At 38.3% G+C, this 19,619-nt stretch overlaps 1 protein-coding gene across 1 annotated transcript; it reads right to left on the bottom strand.

The window, feature by feature from the left end:
• Nucleotides 1-2,071: 2,071 nt before the first annotated feature.
• Nucleotides 2,072-7,885, bottom strand: LOC306836277 (uncharacterized protein). Its single transcript, XM_079363275.1, has 9 exons — nt 7,768-7,885; nt 7,263-7,445; nt 6,157-6,288; nt 5,315-5,422; nt 4,982-5,080; nt 4,780-4,878; nt 4,508-4,606; nt 4,178-4,276; nt 2,072-3,129 (listed from the first exon to the last, which is right to left on the bottom strand). Exons 1-9 carry the CDS (start codon nt 7,792-7,794, stop codon nt 3,037-3,039), a joined length of 939 nt encoding a protein of 312 aa, XP_079219401.1. The 5' UTR covers nt 7,795-7,885; the 3' UTR covers nt 2,072-3,036.
• Nucleotides 7,886-19,619: the final 11,734 nt, after the last annotated feature.

Here is a 19,619-nt window from a genome sequence, read left to right as displayed (position 1 = left end):
GCATCTGAGAGAGGGGAGAGGCATCTGTTGTCAGGAGGAATATTTGGTTTGATTCATAGCAACGGCTCAATCTGTGCGAGAAAGAGAGAGAGAGAGAGAGAGAGAGAGAGAGAGAGGGAGCGAGCGAAAGCTTAAAGCACATCTGGGAAAAAGAGACGAGGAGCAGAATCCTCTTTTCAGAACTTTTGGCAGTAAAACATACACACGCCTCTCCGCAAAAAAAGTGGAGGGAGAGAGGTTACTCTCGTTCAACTGCAGGATCCAGAGAAACAGAGAGTGTGTTTATGTGTGTGTGTGTGTGTGTGTGTGTGTGTGTGCAGTGTGTGTGTGTGAGAGGAGAGGGAGTGTGTGTTGGGAGAGAGGGATAGAAAGAGAGAGACAGAGGAGGAGTGTAAATGGCGCACACATTTCCTGCACATGAGGGTGTGTTTCTCTATCCGGTCTGAACAGTGAAGTACACAAGAGTGTGTTAGCAAAAAAGAACCTGGTTAAAAGATGACAGAAAGAAGTAAAAGTGAAATAAAAATAAAATAAAAAAATAAAATGAAAAAAACCATATGAATGAACTGTGCCTGAAAAGAAAACAAGGACAATAAACAAGAAAGAAAAGGAATGTAGGAAAAGACAGTTGGGATATTGGATGACAGGAAATGTGGAAAAGCAATTACAGAATGGAGAAAGAAAATGAACATTTTTAAAAAAGGAATCATTTAAAGTATTTTCTTTGCGAGTGTCCTCATTGTTCTCTTCATCTTATCTAACCTGAAGAGGGATGATCACTCTCTAAAGCTTTGTTTAGAGGAAATCACTTTTAGAACACAAACCGTGTCATGCTTTCTTTCAACACAAGAGGGAGCTGTTTACCCGTCATGCACATCATCTGCATGATTCTCAAGAGCGCCAACAAGTGTCTTATGGATTTTAACTTCCCAAGGAAATCCAATCGAGCTTGTCAAAAGCTACATGAACTTGGGTTTTCTCATCAATTGTGAGCTGTCTTTTAAAGCATTTATCACCAAATTGGCCTCTATAAACTAAAGATAAAGTCAAGATTTTATTACAGAAATAAATCTTGCTTTTCACCTCTGGAGGAAACTTCTTGTTTCATCAACTTTTCTACCTTTGATGGATTATGGAGATGTGCTGTATGTGGTGCCTAATGTTTACAGTCATTGGACACCTTTATGTGTGCTGAGGTTTGTGACTCGTTGTAGAAGCCTGACTCATCACTGTGACTTGTATACGAAATCTGATTGGCCATCCTTGAAAGGGCGCAGGTTTAAATACTGGTTTACTGATGCAAGTGAACTCTTAAGTCACATTACGAGTTTTGAGAGCTAAGACTGGTTGTTGGTGAGTGAATCTGTTAGAGTGATGAGTTGGTCATCTGGTTGTGAAACACACACCACAACGACAAAACTGTTAATTCTGTCAGGACTTGTCATCGTATGTAGGGTGTCTCATATTTTTAAAATGCTTTAAAATCTTTTAGTGTGTGCCAGGTTTCAGACAAACTCACAGAGTGAGTCATCCTTTTTAGAAAACACCATAGATGGCAGTGCCACAGAAACAAACTGATGTTTCCACATGTCTACGGTGGTGAAAAAACAAATCATTTTTAATTGTTTATTTTTCTTTCTCATCTTAAAGGCCCCACAGAATTGTTCTTAATTCTTAAAATCAAAATGTATTCACATAGTGCAGCTCAGTCCTCCTACTTCACTGTCATGTCTGTCTTTTCCTCTCCCAATGAAAGAAAAGGGGCGCCAGTTCAGCTCAGTTTGTAGAGAAAGTGCCCCTTTGAACGCTCCTCGTAAGACAGGTCAACCCCCACTCTCCCCAAATATTCTATCAGTCTTTAGCTTTATATCAAAATAAAGGCAGCAAAATAAAAAGCAAAATTAATTGGAAAAAAAGAAGATCAAATTAAAAACATCTTTATTGAAATAGTCCATAAATAGAAGGTAATGTCTTCATACATCTTAAACATTAAGAACATTATTTTATTACCATCAATAAACCAGGACCAGTTTTAACCACACTAACATCATTCTCTGAACCAACTGTGAATTTTCACTTTCTGCCCTCACACTTCTACTGTGTGTGTGTGTGTGTGTGTGTGTGTGTGTGTGTGTGTGTGTGTGTGTGTGTGTGTGTGTGTGTGTGTGTGTGTGTGTGTGTGTGTGTGTGTGTAGGTGTAAGTGTGTGTGTGTGTGCTTCTATGGGTAATCAATACAAAAAAAAACAGAAAAGGGCTGCCTCAACCTTACTGAATATACTTAATCTTACTGCATTCTGTCTCTTGCATACTTCATCTTTTAGGATTAGTTTCCAGATTAGATTTGCATAAAAACATCCCTAAACTCTCTAAAGTACAAGTCTTCACTGTAACTCAAATATCAAGTACAGTGTGTCAAAATAAATGCATTGAAAGCCATACACTGATTGCAAAACATGTTTTGCAAATAAATCAATAAGCAGATTATTATAGATGTACTGCTGACTTCAACTCAGTTTAAATAAATAGTTTAGGTAAAGAAAGAAAACTCTTCATGCCGTCAGCCGAGACATTGTCCAGCAATACTTGGCGCTCAATAAATGTATCTGTGCTAATCATCACATTACGGATAACCTCCTGATAAGATTCACATTGTTAATCGAGACCTCCTTCCATTTGTCTCTGTACAAGAGCTAACCCGTGTTTAGTTATCATTTCAAATGAGAAAATGAAACCCTGCCGAATGGCTCCAGGTGAAAGTTTGGAGGGTGGCCGGCTCAAATCTCTTAGCTACGACATGCATGTGTCAGCACTTAAACGAGCCGAGGTTGGAGAGCAGCTACTTACTGAGGGCCTCGAGTGCTATCAGTCAACATGTGAGCCAGCAGTTCATGAACCGCACATGCAAATTACTCAAAGGAAGCGGAAAAATACAAGTTAATTTCTGTAATTCTCAGCACCTTTATCTCCTATAAACCTTCCGATGAGGTGGCTGAATCTCAAGTTGTATTCCTGACTTTTACATGAATGTGATGATTTTACTCGTTTGGTTTCTCCTGGCTGAAGTTGCATAGGAGGCTCTTGGCTCCGTTCTGCCACGAATGCAGCGTCTCCATTGGAGTTTTTCCATCCTGCACAGGAGATAAAATACACACACATGCAGCCTTTTAATAAATCTGTTAACAGTGATAGTGATATAGTATCTCAGAGGTCAAGTTTAGCTTTTTGTGCTGTAGGTGTAGCCAGCGATTAGAGATAAAGGACATCTGGCCAAACTTCCTTCGCTGTGCACTGACCACTAGGATTATTTTAAACATGACCTACCTATCACAGGCACTAGTGATCTCAATAGCAGCTGTTTCTGCTACTTACAGTACCACCATTTGTTTGCTCGCTACTCATGTGGGAGTTTTGTTTTTTTGTAAATAATATTATTTTTATATTCTTTTGTTTTTGGGTTTTTCCCATTTTTTGTAAATATTGTGCACTTGTGGAGGCCGGTAAAAAAAAATAAAAATCCACCAATCACAGTCTGCGACTCCGCCTGTGTGTGTTTTTCAAACTTTTTGGGGCGTTTAAGAAGAGAACCCCGCCACAAGTAGGCAAGCTATAATTAAGGGAGTTACATTATTAGAAGCCCGACATTGACTGCCACTGATTCAGGGGCGGCAGTAGCTCAGTCTGTAGGGACTTGGGTTGTGAACCGGAGGGTCGCCGGTTCAAGTCCCGGCACGGAACAATTCCGGAAACTGGTCTGGTAACTGGAGAGGAGCCAGTCCATTTCCTGAGCACTGCCGAGGTGCCCCTGAGCAAGGCACCGAACCCCAAAACTGCTCTGGAGCGCTCGCTGTGGGCAGCCCCCTCACTCTGAGACCTCTCCATTAATGCATGTCACTAGAACCCTGTTTGTGCATGAGTGTGTATCTCGGCCTATGTGTGTGTTAGACAGAGTGTAAAAACCGAATTTCCCCTCGTGGGATTAATAAAGTGTAAATTATTATTATTATTATTATTATAAGAGACGCAGAGGCTTTTTGGTATCAGGAAGCTCATGTCCAGTCGAAGAGAACGGTAATGTGACGTGTGTTTATTTCTAAAACAGGGCTTAACTGCTCCTCTGAATGGTCAGATGGCACATGAAGATCTTGCGCATGTTTCAGGTGTTAGTTTTGTACTTACACAGTTCTTGGTGTTGAGGCTGGCTCCGTACATCATCAACAGCTTGATCATCTTGAACCTGTTTATCCTCACAGCATCGTGCATGGGCGTGTCTCCGTCCTTTAGCCAGAAACACAAAACAGACATTCAGCAATTAGGTAATTTGATTTTCTGTCATGGTGTACTCAGAGGCATCCCCCAGACTGTGAAATAAACCAGAAAGAATATTTTCATTATGCTTGTAAGACAAATGGCTGCAGCTGACAACAGCAAGAGATGGCTATTTTATTTCCGACTATATTTGCAGATATTGCACAAGTTTTTGATTTATTTTTTTGTTTCATGTCTTACTCTGTCTTTGGCGTTGACGTCTGCTCCACAGTGAATGAGATGTTCAGCACACTCGCAGTGTCCTGTCCTCACAGCGACGTGGAGAGGAGTGCTGTGCAGCTGAGGAGAGAAGTTCGGATTGATCGATTCAAGCAGAATATGTACACCGCAAAAAGTTCTAATCTTTATGCATTGATCATGTACTCATGTAATCATCATAGACGGTGTTGTGTTCTGTGCCATAGATGACCTATAATAACCCCTCTCCCTCGTTCAGTGTGTGAGCAGCTCACCTTGTCTCTGAACGTGAACTTGGCTCCCTGGTCGAGGAGGAGCTGCAGGGCAGGCAGGCTGCCGCCTCTACAGGCCCAGTGCACCGCTGTGGCCTCCAGCTAAAACACACACACACCTGTTAGACAAAAACACCTGTCTCTGTGCTCTGTTGATATATTATGATTTATTATACGAGTAGAAAAACAGACAATTATCAGAAACCTTGTCTTTTTTCTCGATGGCAGCTCCTGCCTCCAGGAGTCTTTTCATGACGTCCACGTGTCCTTTAAACGAGGCTTTGTGCAGAGCTGTTCTCTGAAACTATGAGAGAAAGAATTATGAGCCAAACAGCTGATTTATTTATTAATTAACTGTCAATATGCTGTTAATCATGATGTTTCATTTATAAAACCATTTGAAGCATTCTAACTATAGAACACCTCTTCTCTTATTTTCAATGATAAACTTGAACTTTGTTGAACGTGAACGTTTCTTTAACATGTCCATTGAGACTGTGAGAGTTTCCAGTGGCAGATGTTTCTGTGTCAAACGTACGTGGTCGGCTGCATTTGGGTTTCCTCCATCAGTCAGGTACTTTTCCACCACAGGCAGTTTGTTCTCCATGGCTGCTGTCAGAAAAAGCTGCTCATCCACATAATCTGGCTGGGAGGTATATAAACAAAAGAAAGTACATTTAATAGCTGTGGGTAAAAGAAATGAGCTCCTTTGTTTGTTTTTTAACACCGAATGAATAGCATATCTTTGAAAATGATCCAGCTGTTTTCCACAACAACAAATTATCTGTGAAAGAAGCAAAACAGATACCGATCTGTGCATTTTTAACTTCATCAGTGTATTCTACGCCAGAGAGTTTCAACAGCAAAAAAACCCTCCTGTCCTTTTCTGTGTGTGGTTTGACATGCCTTTAGACAGATGGATAAAAACAGTGGCATGTCAAGACGGCATGAGGGTTTGGACTGGCAACCCCAAAATCCAAATCTATGATTGGCCCTTTGTCTAATCAAAGGCTGGTCTCGAGTACAAGTCAACTATTCTGACTGTTTTCAACATACTGATGGCCGTACTTTCAGTCCTACATGAACACTTTGCTCAATGCATGCACACTGTCTAACTTGCAATGGACTTAATTGCCAATACATGTGTTTAAGTACAGTACACTTGCACATTCATCTTTGTTTTTAAGTCCCTAAATAATTAAGTTAAGGAGTTTTATATGTTGCCATATCATGTTACCTACATATCATCTGATAATAAATTCATTTGCAAATGTGTCCCTCAATCTTTGTACCACCCTTGCATAAGTCAGTGCCCCCTAGTGGGCCACCTCTGTCACACAATGAGACTTGAGTCGCCCCTGGATAAGAAGAAACCCTCACCACAGTCTCAGGCTCTGGCTCATGTTGTTTCTTGTGCACAGGGACCTTCCTCTCTCGCCTCCTCTTCTTCAGCTGCAGGATGTTGAAGAGGTCGTCTACTGTCTCCAACTTCAGCCTGCCGCTTTTATCCGTCTAACAGGACGGTGACAAACAAGAAGGATTCAGCATAAAGGAACAACAGTTAAAGAAGAAACCTGATGTGATGAGCAACTTCTATTTTTTGGTTTGATAAATAAATGACTTAAAGCACCGTCACCAATCACTGCATGTCCTGTTTTTAAAAGCAAACAAATCTAGCAGTGAAATGTCTTTGAGTCATTTTACATGACATTTGATGCTAAATAGTACAAGTAAATGAATGTGTTCCGATCTTTTTATGCCTTATACATTTCAATGCAGCAACTAGAGTAAAACACATAAAGAGAGTGAAGAGTTTAGATAATCACTTAATTGAACAATGTGTTTTTCTCAAAGGCCACCAGGCTGCAGTATTGACCAAAAGACACACTCAAAAGGAGGCAAGTGCAGGCTTTCACAGACGAGCGTCAGCCGTATCCTTGAGTCACATCATGTAAAACACATTTATTATCATATATTGTATTTCACTCATTTGAAAAGAAGCATTATTTAACTCTAGTCACATCTGCAGAAGCTTGAACTGAAAGTGAGCCCACAAACTCAACAGGGAAAAGAGTCTTTTTACCTTCTGTACTTCTATACGTTTTCTTTTATACATTATTCAAACACTGTATCTGTTCATTTAAGCATTGGTCAGCAATTCTAATAAAACAAAAACATTTTTACTTTGCAACTAGAACCAAAGTGGAAGATTATACAGCTTCTGTTTATTAGTGATTCATTGAAACGAATGATAAATTCCTTCTTTTAAAGGTATGATTAACAGGCTCTGCTCATAGAAAAATGTGCATTACTTCCCATTCTGGGTCATTTATATTTAATTGTGTTCTAAAACAGAATGTCATTCAAGATTAAAAAAATAAAAAAATGTTGACATGCATACAAATAAGTGGTGGTTTATTGACTGTACTGTGTATGAACCCTGATAAATACAATTATCGCTGCACTTCTGTTGGTGTTGTTCTCACATTGAGCGCTCCCACGCTGACTTCCTCATGCTCACTGCCACTGTCGCTCCCCTCTGACAGACCCCCGTCCACCAGCTCTCTGTGGGACTTGCGTTCGTCCTCTTTCTCTTGATTGACAGCTGTCTCATACGCGCCCCCTTGGTAGCCATCAGCCTCTTTGCCCTCTGGCCTCTTACCGGATACCTGAAGTAGAAAAGAGATAACGATAAAGTAACAGTAACTAATGTGCTGTGCCTTTATATTAAAACAACATGATTAATATCTTTTAGACATTAAAGGCACAGTCCGCATATTCAAAGCATCATTATTCCCCAGAATGTCCTCACCATTCATCATTTTCTTTTTCAGGTATGTTAAGAACAACAAATCTTGATTTCTTGATTCTTCACATTTTTAAACTGTATAACTGTTCGTATATTTGTTCCATCAATATTATATAATATGACTTAACTCATGAAAGATTGCGCCCCAATGTGCCATATTAGCTCCAATAATCAGATCTTACCAGTTCCTCAACACTGTGCAGTCCCATTCTTCTTCTTGTTAAGCAGTAGATAAATGACAGTGAGTGTCTGGAGGTAGAGTAAAGTCCACTGGTCCTCTGCTGTGAAGTTCAGCGTCTCTGTCTGTCTTTTCTGTCTTCAGTCGGACCCTGTGCCTCTTATACCAAACCTCTGCAGAAATAAATAGGGGGCCTGTCACTCAAGTGGGATCACATTACTGCCCTCATGTGCTCATATGGCACGCTCTGCGCTACCAACATCACCCCCCTCACCTTCACAGACAGCCCCTCCCACCATCATCACTGCCTAGTTTAGGCTGCTGTAGGCTCCATTACAGTATGTCACCATGCATGTGCACAGGTGGAGTAGAAGTAGGAAGTGCCACTGTGACTCACAAACATGTGGTTTTCATGGAATCAATTTCAAGGATGGTCAGGAATAAGTGACCTGATAGTTTTAGAGTTCGGTCAATTATAACTGTTGAATTCTTTTTGCACCATATAAACTTATTCATTTACATCTCATGAGATACAGTTCAGATGAAATCAAACATATTTTAAAGAAATCTTAGTTTGAAGTAAAACAAACAAACAAACAAACAAAAAAAGGCAAAAACAATAAAATAAACCAAAGTCATCAATATTGGTTGTCTCAAATTGACCAATTTTTTTATTCTGAAATCAGCCCTACATTATTTTTTTCCTCACTGATGTGATAAGCAATCTTGGAGATCAGTATTGGATCACGTAGACTCGATAAGGTCATTTTCAACACAAAACTTCTCAAGGTGTCAATTTTAGTGGTCCTATTCATCAATACAATGTCACAGTTCAGTTTAGGATGTACGCATTTTGAAAGGTCAACACTGTCAGCATGAATTGACCTGGGGTCCAAGTCTTATGGAAAGTAAAGACCTTAACTGCAGCAAGCCTTTTTGGGCTTTAAAATTGATGGCTGTCAGATTCAGGCGTCATCATGTTCGCTCATAGGAATGTGACGCACTGCACGCGACATAGGGATGAGTCGGAGTTGTTGGTCTTCTTAGCTGATATCTAACACCTGTGTTTCCTGTGGACTCAAATTCTTGACCTGTGCTGCTCCCTCCAATGGCAGACATTCTCACAGTACTTCAAGTGGACTTGATGTACAGCATGTGATCGTGAAGCTAAGTGGGAGAACTTATTTGACCAACAAGTTGTTACTCTAACCCTGACATACGTTTTTCTTGTAGTATTTCTACTATGTTACTTTTGACTCTGAATATACAGTATGTTGCTACTTCCTCAGCGCTGAACGTGAGCTGGCGTCCTCTTTTTAACATTACGCTGTCACCTGCACTCACACTGCTCCAGGAGTATGTGGGCCTGAGCATGGTTACCTCTTGTAGATAACGTCATAATACAACACATGAATATAAATGTAATTATGAAGTGTGCTTAGTTTACATGACAGGGGGAATCAAGAGAGAAACAAAGAGACACGTGGTTGAGTTCATGTCTGCACATTGAAGAAGAACACATAGAACATGACAGCTACTTTACTAACTTGTGGCTCATTTTGAGGCATTTTATAGTATAGATACAGCCACAAAACTCTGGGATTTCTCAATGATAAAGGCGGTCCATGCTGCGTTCCCGTTCTTGTGATCGTGCATGAACTGTACCGTGCCGAGCCACACTTCTTCGAAGCGTTCCAGGGCCAATTAAGTGCAGTGTGCTTGAGCAGATTACAGATCGCAGAACTCAAACTCGTCAAACGATCTGGATTTTGGGGGGTAAAGTGTGCTTAGACAATGGCAAGTTTGGGTTGTTGTGAGTAATTATGACCTCTGTGCTTTTTCTGGAGTTTCAAGATAAGGTGAAAACTTTCACTTTTCAAAACTATGTCCAGTCTATAGAAACATCCCATTACCCCATTTGATTTCTTTAACTCCGTGACTTTACCTTTTGTACCAGACTTAGGAGAAACGTCGCATTGTGATTCCTCTGTTAGGAGGTCATAAGAACTATCCTGTTATCTGTGTCCATATCCTTATCCTTTTAAGGATGTTTGACATTGTTTAAAAGGCATTCAACTTAATTCCTAGTAGGTGTAATGACATCTGTGGGGACAACATTTCACGGGACTGTAATGGAAAGAATGTGATGACAAAGAGGAGTAGAAGGACTTACAAGAATGCTGAGTTGATATTTATAACCAGACATACTTGGCATCTCTGCTATGTTTACTGTTCACTTTGGTTCTCACTCTAACCATCTTCCAAGTAGTTTAAAACGTGACGTACAGGCCGTGATCATAAAGATGGGTGAAAGGACTTAAATGACCACTTATAACCTGACCTACTTTCCCTCGAAAGTACATCCACTATGTTTACGATGCTGACCTGCACTCAGCTCCTTTCTGAGCTGAACGTGAGCTGCTGTCATCATCTGTGGTTTGGTTGTTTGTCTCAAGGTGCAAATGAGGCCCAATTGCAGTACTTTAGACCAACATTATTCTTCTGATGCCAGAAAACTTGTTTTGTGACTGACTGTAATAAACATGAACGTTTTTGTGTAGTTAACACAATGAATTTATTCTGTAGCAGCACAAAAAGAGATGGATTTCTTTTAATGTATCAAAGAAAATACTTTGAAAAAAATTGTATTATCACGATGAAAAGGTTTTCTCGCTATAATTAAAACGTGTTTTCAGCCAGTAAAATTTTTCTCAACTTAAATTGGTGTTTAGCATCGCTGTACACTTCATGACTGCAATATTGTCTACATCCACTTAATCAATGTTAATTTAAAACATTGTCTTTATTGTGGTCATAACAGTTATTTCAGCCTTTGCATAAATCAAACAACAATGGAATTAAAGAAAGCATGTATAACTGAAGCGGGAAAGTCAGAGTTGCAGTGCAAAGTTAAAAACAATGATACAGCTGTTTAACTGCAGAGCCCTAAAACACTAAATGATAGCTCTATGGGGCGAGACTCTTTTAGTGGGATGAGACGGGTCAGCCTCTACTCATTATTATTCCAGTTACATTTAAATCCAAGTTACATTTAAATCCAAGTTACATTTAAATCCAAGGAAAAAGTATACATAGCATATAGTACAGTATCCTGACATAAAACTATTAGTTATTCATAGTTTTTACACCATTGTGAATAACTGCATTTCAATTATGAATTGTGAAGAAATTATTAAACAACACTGTGAGGTATCACATTAATTGTACGTTTTACATCTTGTTGTTTGATCATATACAACCTCATCATCTACTGTAGTTTAAGCTGCACAGGATTTCAACATGAATGCATTACAAATTATTATAATAATTCTGTTTTATTTCATGTTTTATGCCTTTTAATTTATTTTGTATTTCAAATTTAGTTGTTTTTTTTATCTCATGTGTGCTGTTATGAATTTTATGTATTCTTCTTCACAGCACTTTGGTCAGCTGTTTTAAAGTGCTTAACCAATAAAGTTGGATTGGATATAAAATTTAAATGGTAAACACAATTAACTAGGCTGATCCATTGTGGATGCTTGTAAGTTAATGACTTACTTAGCAGACAGAATCACTCCCATGATTCCCCCCAAGCCTTGATATTATCTTTCATATTTCTTTTTTTTTTTCATTTAGAGCCCCCTGGTGGCAGATCTAACTTAATGTCAGTTGAACTTTTGAGGCTAACCAGGGTTAACAACCATAGGGTGCAGATCCCCAAGCTGAATCTGGGGGAAGGTGATAGAGGGAGTGTCTTTCCCAGTCCAGGGGCTGCTCTTTTCTTATTTCAAAGCACGTGTAGTTGATACAGAATGTGACCCTAACCCTAAAGAGGATTAGATTCAAACCTGACATACATACTTTTAGTAGTATCTCTGCTATGTTAACTGCTCACCCTGAACATGTTAGGCACTTTAAAGTAGCACGTACATAAACATGATGTACAGCACATCATCATAAAGATGCGTGTAAGGACAGCTTAAATGTCTATAAACAGAATGATACGTTCTGTTGGCCACGATGTTTATTTTTGACGGAAAATACTGACCTTCACTTCTCCTTCTGTGCTGAACGTGAGCGGCTGTCGTCGACGGTGATTTGAGTGGAATTGAAAAAAACTTTTTATAACTGTTAAATTGTTCAGACTGTGGAGGGTTATGAGGACATGGTTGTTCTTAATTCTTCTATCTACAGAAAACTATAGACCAAAGATTTCTCTTAAAGTGTGATTGACATGAAAACACATAGGTATACAAGGTCTACTTTTTCCTGGTCTTCTCTATAGCATCACAATCAGGTTGACATTTTTTAGTTATCCACAGGAGCTACAGTACCAAATCAAAGGATAATTATTTATTTGTTATGATTCAAATGATTCAAATGACTCTCTGACCTTTACTTGTCATCCTCCTTAAAGGTCCTAAAGAAAGGTTTAGGACATTGTCCACACTTTTGCATTGTAATAAAAACTGCATACACATTTTTTGCTGTAGTTTCAATGTTTTGGTTTCCATTTTTCAAGTAAAAGACTTTATTGGCAGTAAAACATGTATGTTGCCATTGAGCAGTTAACAAATAAATCTAAATATGTCTACACTGCTATTACGTCATAAAGGTTTAAGTGTCACAGTAAAAGTCAATTCAACAATTTTTCCTCTCAACAATATAACCTTCGGGGCGGCTGTGGGTCAGTGGGTAGAGTTGTTGTCCCTCAAACCAAAAGGCAGAGGGTTCGATCCTTAGCTCCTGCGAGCAACATATCCGATGTGTCTTTTGGCAAGACACTTAACCCCTACTCCGTTAGGGTGTATGCAGGTCATTGCTCCTGTGGTCGACTGCTTGGTGCGCTAATTGAAATAGAGCGGGAATTGAAGTAGAGTTTATAAAAAAAAACCAACCTTGGCATCAGAAATTGGATTACCGGTACACCTAACTTCATCAAGACCAATCATTTCAAACAACTATGCAAAAAGAAGACGTCAAAATAAGAGATTAAGGATGCTAAACGACAAAAACAAAACAGTTTGGATAAGGAAGTTAAAAAAGTAAAAAAAAAAAAAAAAAAAAAACAAGGTAAGAGTATTGATGCACAATATTTACAAGGTTGTGTAACTTTTATCCCTCTGTTCTATAAAGGTTTTTTTTTTTATTCTGAAAGATGTATAAAATACAATATAAACAATATATGCCCTGACTCTCCTGCTCAAGGTCAAACATTCCTATATGCTCAGTTAAATCTAGCATTTTTTTAGTGCAACATTCTGAGTCTTTCTGTGATAAACTTGGATGTCATCATCGTGGTTTTTCAACATTACTCACGTGGACAAAACACATGCTGGCAACCATAAAACTATACGACTTTTTCCCAGTATGTAGACAGTATATTTATAGTGAGATATGTATACTGTTTATAGATGTCTTGCCCCGCTCTTTAAGTAAAGTTGCACCATGTCAGCATGCACTGTGTGTCATTCATGTGTCTATTCAACATGTTCCACACTCTGCTGTAAAAAGGTGTTAACAGTCTAAAATTCAGATGTCGTCATTACCCAACAATAACCTGATAGAAATACAATCTGAGGGAAGAACACAAAAGGGAACAACCGTAGACTATATGGAGCTGACATGCATGACAGTCTTCGCTGGCTAACTATCACACAGACATCTAGTCAGAGATCTATTAAAAGACCAACTTTTAGTTTTGTTACCTTTAGAGAAAGGACACAAGTTTCAAGACCTTTGGTTCTCATAATTTTTTTTTGAAAAATCCCCAAGTGGTTTTCAAGGCCTCAAGTTTGTATGGAAAGATGTATATCATTAACTCCATAGGTATAATGTTACTGCTCAAGTAACTTTGTTGTTGTTTTTGTTTCCAGTGTGTGGTGTTTTTTTTTTCATATAAAGAATGCAGGTTTTGTGTAAGAATATTTCCCAAATTGTAGAAAATTGTGTTTTCTATCTTTTCCTTAATTTGATTAGAATAAGTTTCTGTATATTTGTTGTTGGTTTATTTATTAGGCACAGGGGTGGGAGTGAAGGAGTATGAAGTAGAATAGTATACTCTTTGGTTTTTTTTGGGGGTGTATCTGAGGGTGCTGGCTCCGTAATGTTTCCACTGCCTGCTGTCAAATGTGGGGTTAAGTATCTTGCCCAAGGACACATCTGACATGTTTCTGGATGAGCTGGGGATCGAACCCCTCGTCATTCAGGTTGAGAGACGACGACTCTATGACTGCACCACAGCTGCCCTGACATGATTTATAGTTTATCAGAAAAATACCTTTTTTGGAACAGAACGTAGCTCTAATAAAGCCGGCATGAGCTCTGAAGAAGATCCTCAATTTAGACACCTACATCACATGTTTTTGTTGTTACCGCTCAATGTCTCAAAACAGTTTTGCATTTTTCATAACTTTGTTAAACAGGCCAACTTTTGGTATTCCTCGAGCAGAAGAGTAGAAACACTTCGACACTTAACTTTTTCTCTCTTATGTCCTTTTTGATTGACAGCAGTGACACCCTGGGCATGAGTTCTGATGTCACAGGTCTTGTGTGGCTGTGAATGTTGACAATGACGGAGATTCTCAGCGACCGTAACCTGAGCGAAGCAGTGTGTGCAGGTATGTTCGGCTGCAATGTGTGGATCTAGTAAAGCGATCCAGCTACAGACCACCAGCCTGAAACCTGATCACACAGCGGCCCATATGTCAAGGCAGACAGCTCCATGTGTGGAGAGCTTTTAAATGATAAAGCACTTACATAAGCATACAGTCATTCAGAACTCAAACACGACATACTGTATGTCACTGGTCAGCATATGCATGACAGAGAGACTTTTTAAAGATCAGGTGAATTGTGCATTAAATGTATTTAATATGCAATGCTCACTTTTTTGTTGTTCATCCAACCATCCTACGAGCTAAGAAATATTTAGGACCTTGTAACAAACCCACAAACATAATGAATCACAAATGTAATAAGGACTTACAGCTTTTAATTTAATTATCTAACAAACAAAAAACATTTCCCACAAACGTAAAAGCAGTTGTCTTCTAGTGTTACTTCCTGAATTTTAGCTCTTACTTTTTTCATGGATTTATTACATTGGTGGGAAGGTGAGATCATTTTACAAAATTGTAATACACTAATACAAGTGTATTTTGAAAATGATCTTAGTGGTTATTATTTTCTATTAACATACTAATACAAATATTTTAAATCATGTGACTATCTTGTTAAAATAAACGTGCAACACACCGTTTATAGTGAGGATTCTATCAAAAACACGTGATGCATTCATTACTGTCTTGTATTCTGTATTTCAGAAAATGAAAACAAAACATTATCTCAAGATTTAAGACAAAATACAAGGCTTGAAAATGATTCATGATTGACATATACTTTAACGGATGTTAGTGAATGAAGGCCAGAATCTGAAGTAAAGGTTATTTGTTATATTAACTATCAAATAAAGTTGTCATCCAACCTCTCATCCTCGAGAGCCCTGCATGTTTTATTGTTTAAATCATATGGAAACCTTTTTTTTTTTTTTTAGGAAAAACATGTTTGAGATATAACCATATTTAGTTTCATTATGTTTGCATAAAAACATGCTTTATACAATTTATACAATGGGTGCATGGAATAGAATCAAATGAGAATTTAGTGTGAATAGTATAATGAAAGTTTGTAGTAGGCCACTGATTACTCATTTGTGGTAAATGTATTGTTTGTCGGATTACTTAAAGCTGCAGATGTTTTATACTTTCACTTTGATTTCTTCTAAAACGTTACCTGGTGACATAAATCTACAACCCATCCACCCAAACGTAACTGCAATATGCAAGCACACACATACGATGGCCTGCTCAGACTAAATGACATGGACATTGAATAAACAGCATGTTTTACATATATACTGCATGCAGTCCCACACCTGCTGTAATAAAGCAGCCCGACCCATGTACCAACATACTAATATACATACACACACACAGAGGGACATGCACGAACACAAAGCTTCCTATAGATCTCACATATAGATCGCATATGAGCTTCATTACCCGCCCACTTCTTACTCTTGTCACAGTATCTCCGTCTCCTTACTTCAGTCGTACACATTTCTCTTCACAAAAAAATGAGCGCATGCGCGCACACACACACACACACACACACACACACACACACACACACACACACACACACACACACACACACACACACACACACACACACACACACACACACACACACACACACACACACACACACACACACACACACACACACACACACACACACACACACACACACACACACACACACACACACACACACACAGTGTCATCAGGCTGCCTGTCAGAGTATTATGTCATCTTTCTATTCCAGAAAAACACCTGTGACTCAGTGACACACACACACACACACACACACACACACACGGCATGCTTCTTGAAGTACCAATGACTGTGATGTCGGGGTGTAAATGTATTTTAGCTTGCAGCTCATATGGTTTTTTTTTAATATCAAAATGAAATGTACATTGAAACTGAAGCATTTCAGATCCAGAAAGATGTTTTCTTCCATGAGTATTTTGTATTCAAATAAGCAAACCTTGTCCTTGCACAACCAATCGTTTAATGAAAGTAACAACTTCCAGTATTCATAAATTCCAAATATAATCTGGCAATTTTCTGTCTCGTTTAAGTGTTTACCCTGATGATACACGTTTTTAGTCTGATCACAAAAATCTAAAAATCTTCATGAGGAAAAGGAGGAGGTCATTTAAGTGTCTTTTAGTCATTAGAGTTATTTGCATGTTTCCCTGCATGAGACGTCTCATTTTGAAAATCCTAAAACTTTTTGTCTGTAAGTGTAAACATTTTTAAATAATCACATCAAACAATATGTTTTAACTTTTTAATTTGTAAAGGGACCATGTACAGTATAAAACATGAATGTTGCTATTTGAGTTGAAATTGAAATACAGTTTGAATATTATCTTATTTACATTATCCATATATATTTTTAAAAAAACCTGAATTACAACTTGCAGGCTTTCATAATTAGGGCATTTAATTTCTACAACCTGTTGTTTTGTATTGATTTTCTTTATTTCGACATTCATGGATGTCAGCAAGGGAACTGTGGAAATTCAGCCTGTGTCATGAATAATTATTGAATTAGTGTAAAACAGTAAAAACCCTAGATTAAAATGTGAGTGAAAGAGTTACTGTAACAGAGGACATTCTTCCTCCACAGGACGTTGGTATGATATCAGCAGGTTCACAGGCCACACTCATTTCCATTTTGCAAGGGCAGCTTATTAAATCTACCATAAGGTTCTTTTCTTCACAATTTGAACTCGCCGAGAGAGAGCAGCTCTTTCAACTTTAAATCATCCTGCAGACGCTCCCATTAAGCTGAAGCAGAATATAGAGAGGCACTTTTGCATAATTCATACAGGACAGATAGCAGCTCCCAAGAGACAGTAAACACCAACAACTTTTAAGGACACAGCTCCAAGAGGACAAATATTAAAGAAGTGTAAACAAAAATCAGTGATTAGATACAAGACACAACACAAACTATCCTGATGAGGAATGTCTTCCCCATGTCTGCAAAATGTTCATTGATATATGGAAATATATAACTGCTTAAAAAAGCTTAATGACCTTTTTTCCCTACTTTGATGTGAAAATGGGAATACTGTTGGGTTGTTTGTTTTATAGTATGAACACAGTTAGGTTAAAGAAAACCACTGTAGGTCAGGTTTAGACTGTGGTTCTCAAACCTTTGGGCCTGCCATCCTTTGAAGTAGGACAAACCTTTGAGACTTAAATATGAAAATGTGCTCAAACTGCTTCTTGACGAAGGTAAGAAGAGCATCGTTGTAAAGTAAAACAAGGGTAAAATATAATTGGCTATTGTTTGATTCACAAAATGCACAACAGAGGAAAGAAAAGAAAAGAATCTGAGCAGATAAGTCTTTATTGATGTGACAGCAACATTGAATAGACATGTTATTTTGAGACAATGTCTGAACCAGCTTTGTTTTTTTCATCCAGCACATGGCAGGAACGCACAAGGTGATGCACAATTACAGTAAATGCTTTGTACCACTATATATGATGCCATTAAGTGGCCACACCAGCAGGGAACTGCTATCTGTGGTCAACAAGTAAGATTTGACTGTGGAGGATCCATAAAAATATCTTTCAGGCAAAGTAAAACTGTTAAACTATTGCATTTCTTAATCACTGTTAATCACTACATTTCAGTAGTTATTCGTGATTAATGACATGTTTGGAATTCGCTTTTAAAAATAAAAAATGTTTGAATTTAACCCAGCTTTTATATTGAATGTAAAGACCTTCTTGGTCACAACATTAACTGCTGAAAAAGGAACTTTGCTAAGTGTCAAAAGCTAAAGAAAAAAAGTGCAATGTTTGACGTCACAGAGTCTGAGTCTGACGTCTGAGAGTTTATGTAAAAGGGTGAAATGAGACATTCCAAGATGCAGCTCCGTCGTTCTTTTCCATCATTGTGACTACGGGACACAGTGCATAAGCTTATCCAGCATGCACCTAAAGGAACAAAATAGCCTGTGATTAAAAAATCATTTTCATACCTTAATTAATTGATTAACTAGTAAATGCTGACAGCCCTGGATTAATGAGGTTACATATACGTGTATGAGATTATGTTGTGTTTTGTAGCTGAGCGGCATTGTTTTAAGATTAGGAAAGTGTGTTGCTCATACATTAGGTTTTGGTTCTTTAGTGCTGGAAGTTGCCACTTGGATCAGACAGTTTGAAAGATGGATGATGCATGCGGGATGTATCGCTCTCTTTCTGTCACATGGATTGCACCCATGAGATCGTTCCACTATGAGATTGATGAACAAAGAGCTGCTGACATCTTGATTGTAGTTGTAGTAACGCAGTAATAGTAATTGCTGTAATTGTAGTAGTCAATTACAGCTATACTCCTGTTCTATGGTATAGTGAAGCTAAACACATTTTGCTGACAACACAGCTTATATGCCAACATTTGTGGTCTTTACTGCATTAAAACAGGCATTGTGGGGCAATGTCTTCTTTTTTTCACCTGCAGACAAGGGATCCTGATATGTATCTGTATAACTGTTTGTCTAAACTGTTCTTTGCTGCGATGTGACAGGCTACTGATGTCTGCCGCAGAGGCCATAATTATATACCTCCTTAGATGGAGATTTAGATGGAGGTTGAAAAAAGAACTATTTCAGACTGTGGGGATGTATGGGTTATTTATAAGATGCACATGTAAGTTATTTAAGTAATTCCCATAACACATGTTCTTTGTGTTTGAGTGTGTATCTGCACACCCTGCTGAAGTATGAAGTATGTGTTAGACGTCCCCGTTGTGACAGGGAGTTCATGTGACAACCTGCAGATCAGATTCTGTCACCTCAACTGTAGTCACATGTTTCTCAATGCTGCTTTGTGATAGCTTGTGTCATCAACCAAGCCCACAGAGGATGATGCTGTTTTCAGTAATAAAGCCATCATTTAAAAAGAAATTAAACTATATTCCAAATTAAACAGCTAAGGATCTTAACGCCTCACCCATCATCATAATTGGCCTTATAATAAATATGAATCTATCTCAAGGTCAAGGTCATCTTTATTGTTAATTTTTCAACATGCGCGAGACATGTTTCCTAGTTCCACCTGAAGGCCAAATAAAAGTAAAGCAATCAATAAAGTGCTATATTGGAGACATCCAGGAAGACTCAAAATACAGTTTGCTTGGAAACACTTTGGACATACAACAACAATTAGAAAAGTTGATGTTGTAAAATGTTGTTTTAATTTT

Source organism: Symphodus melops (assembly GCF_947650265.1).
Source record: "Symphodus melops genome assembly, chromosome: 15".
Taxonomy (NCBI): domain Eukaryota; kingdom Metazoa; phylum Chordata; class Actinopteri; order Labriformes; family Labridae; genus Symphodus; species Symphodus melops.
The sequence above is the reverse complement of the archived record's forward strand: the minus strand, read 5'-3'. Positions and strand labels throughout refer to the sequence as shown.

Bases quoted from the DNA above. Each gene is read 5' to 3' on its own strand.
- LOC306836277 (XM_079363275.1), bottom strand. From the start codon at position 7,794: ATGGGACTGCACAGTGTTGAGGAACTG. The intron at 4,607-4,779 runs GTGAGCTGCTCA...TTCTCTCCTCAG, and splicing joins AGTTCACGTTCAGAGACAAG to CTGCACAGCACTCCTCTCCA. The intron at 3,130-4,177 runs GTAAGTACAAAA...TCTCCTGTGCAG, and splicing joins GCCTCAACACCAAGAACTGT to GATGGAAAAACTCCAATGGA.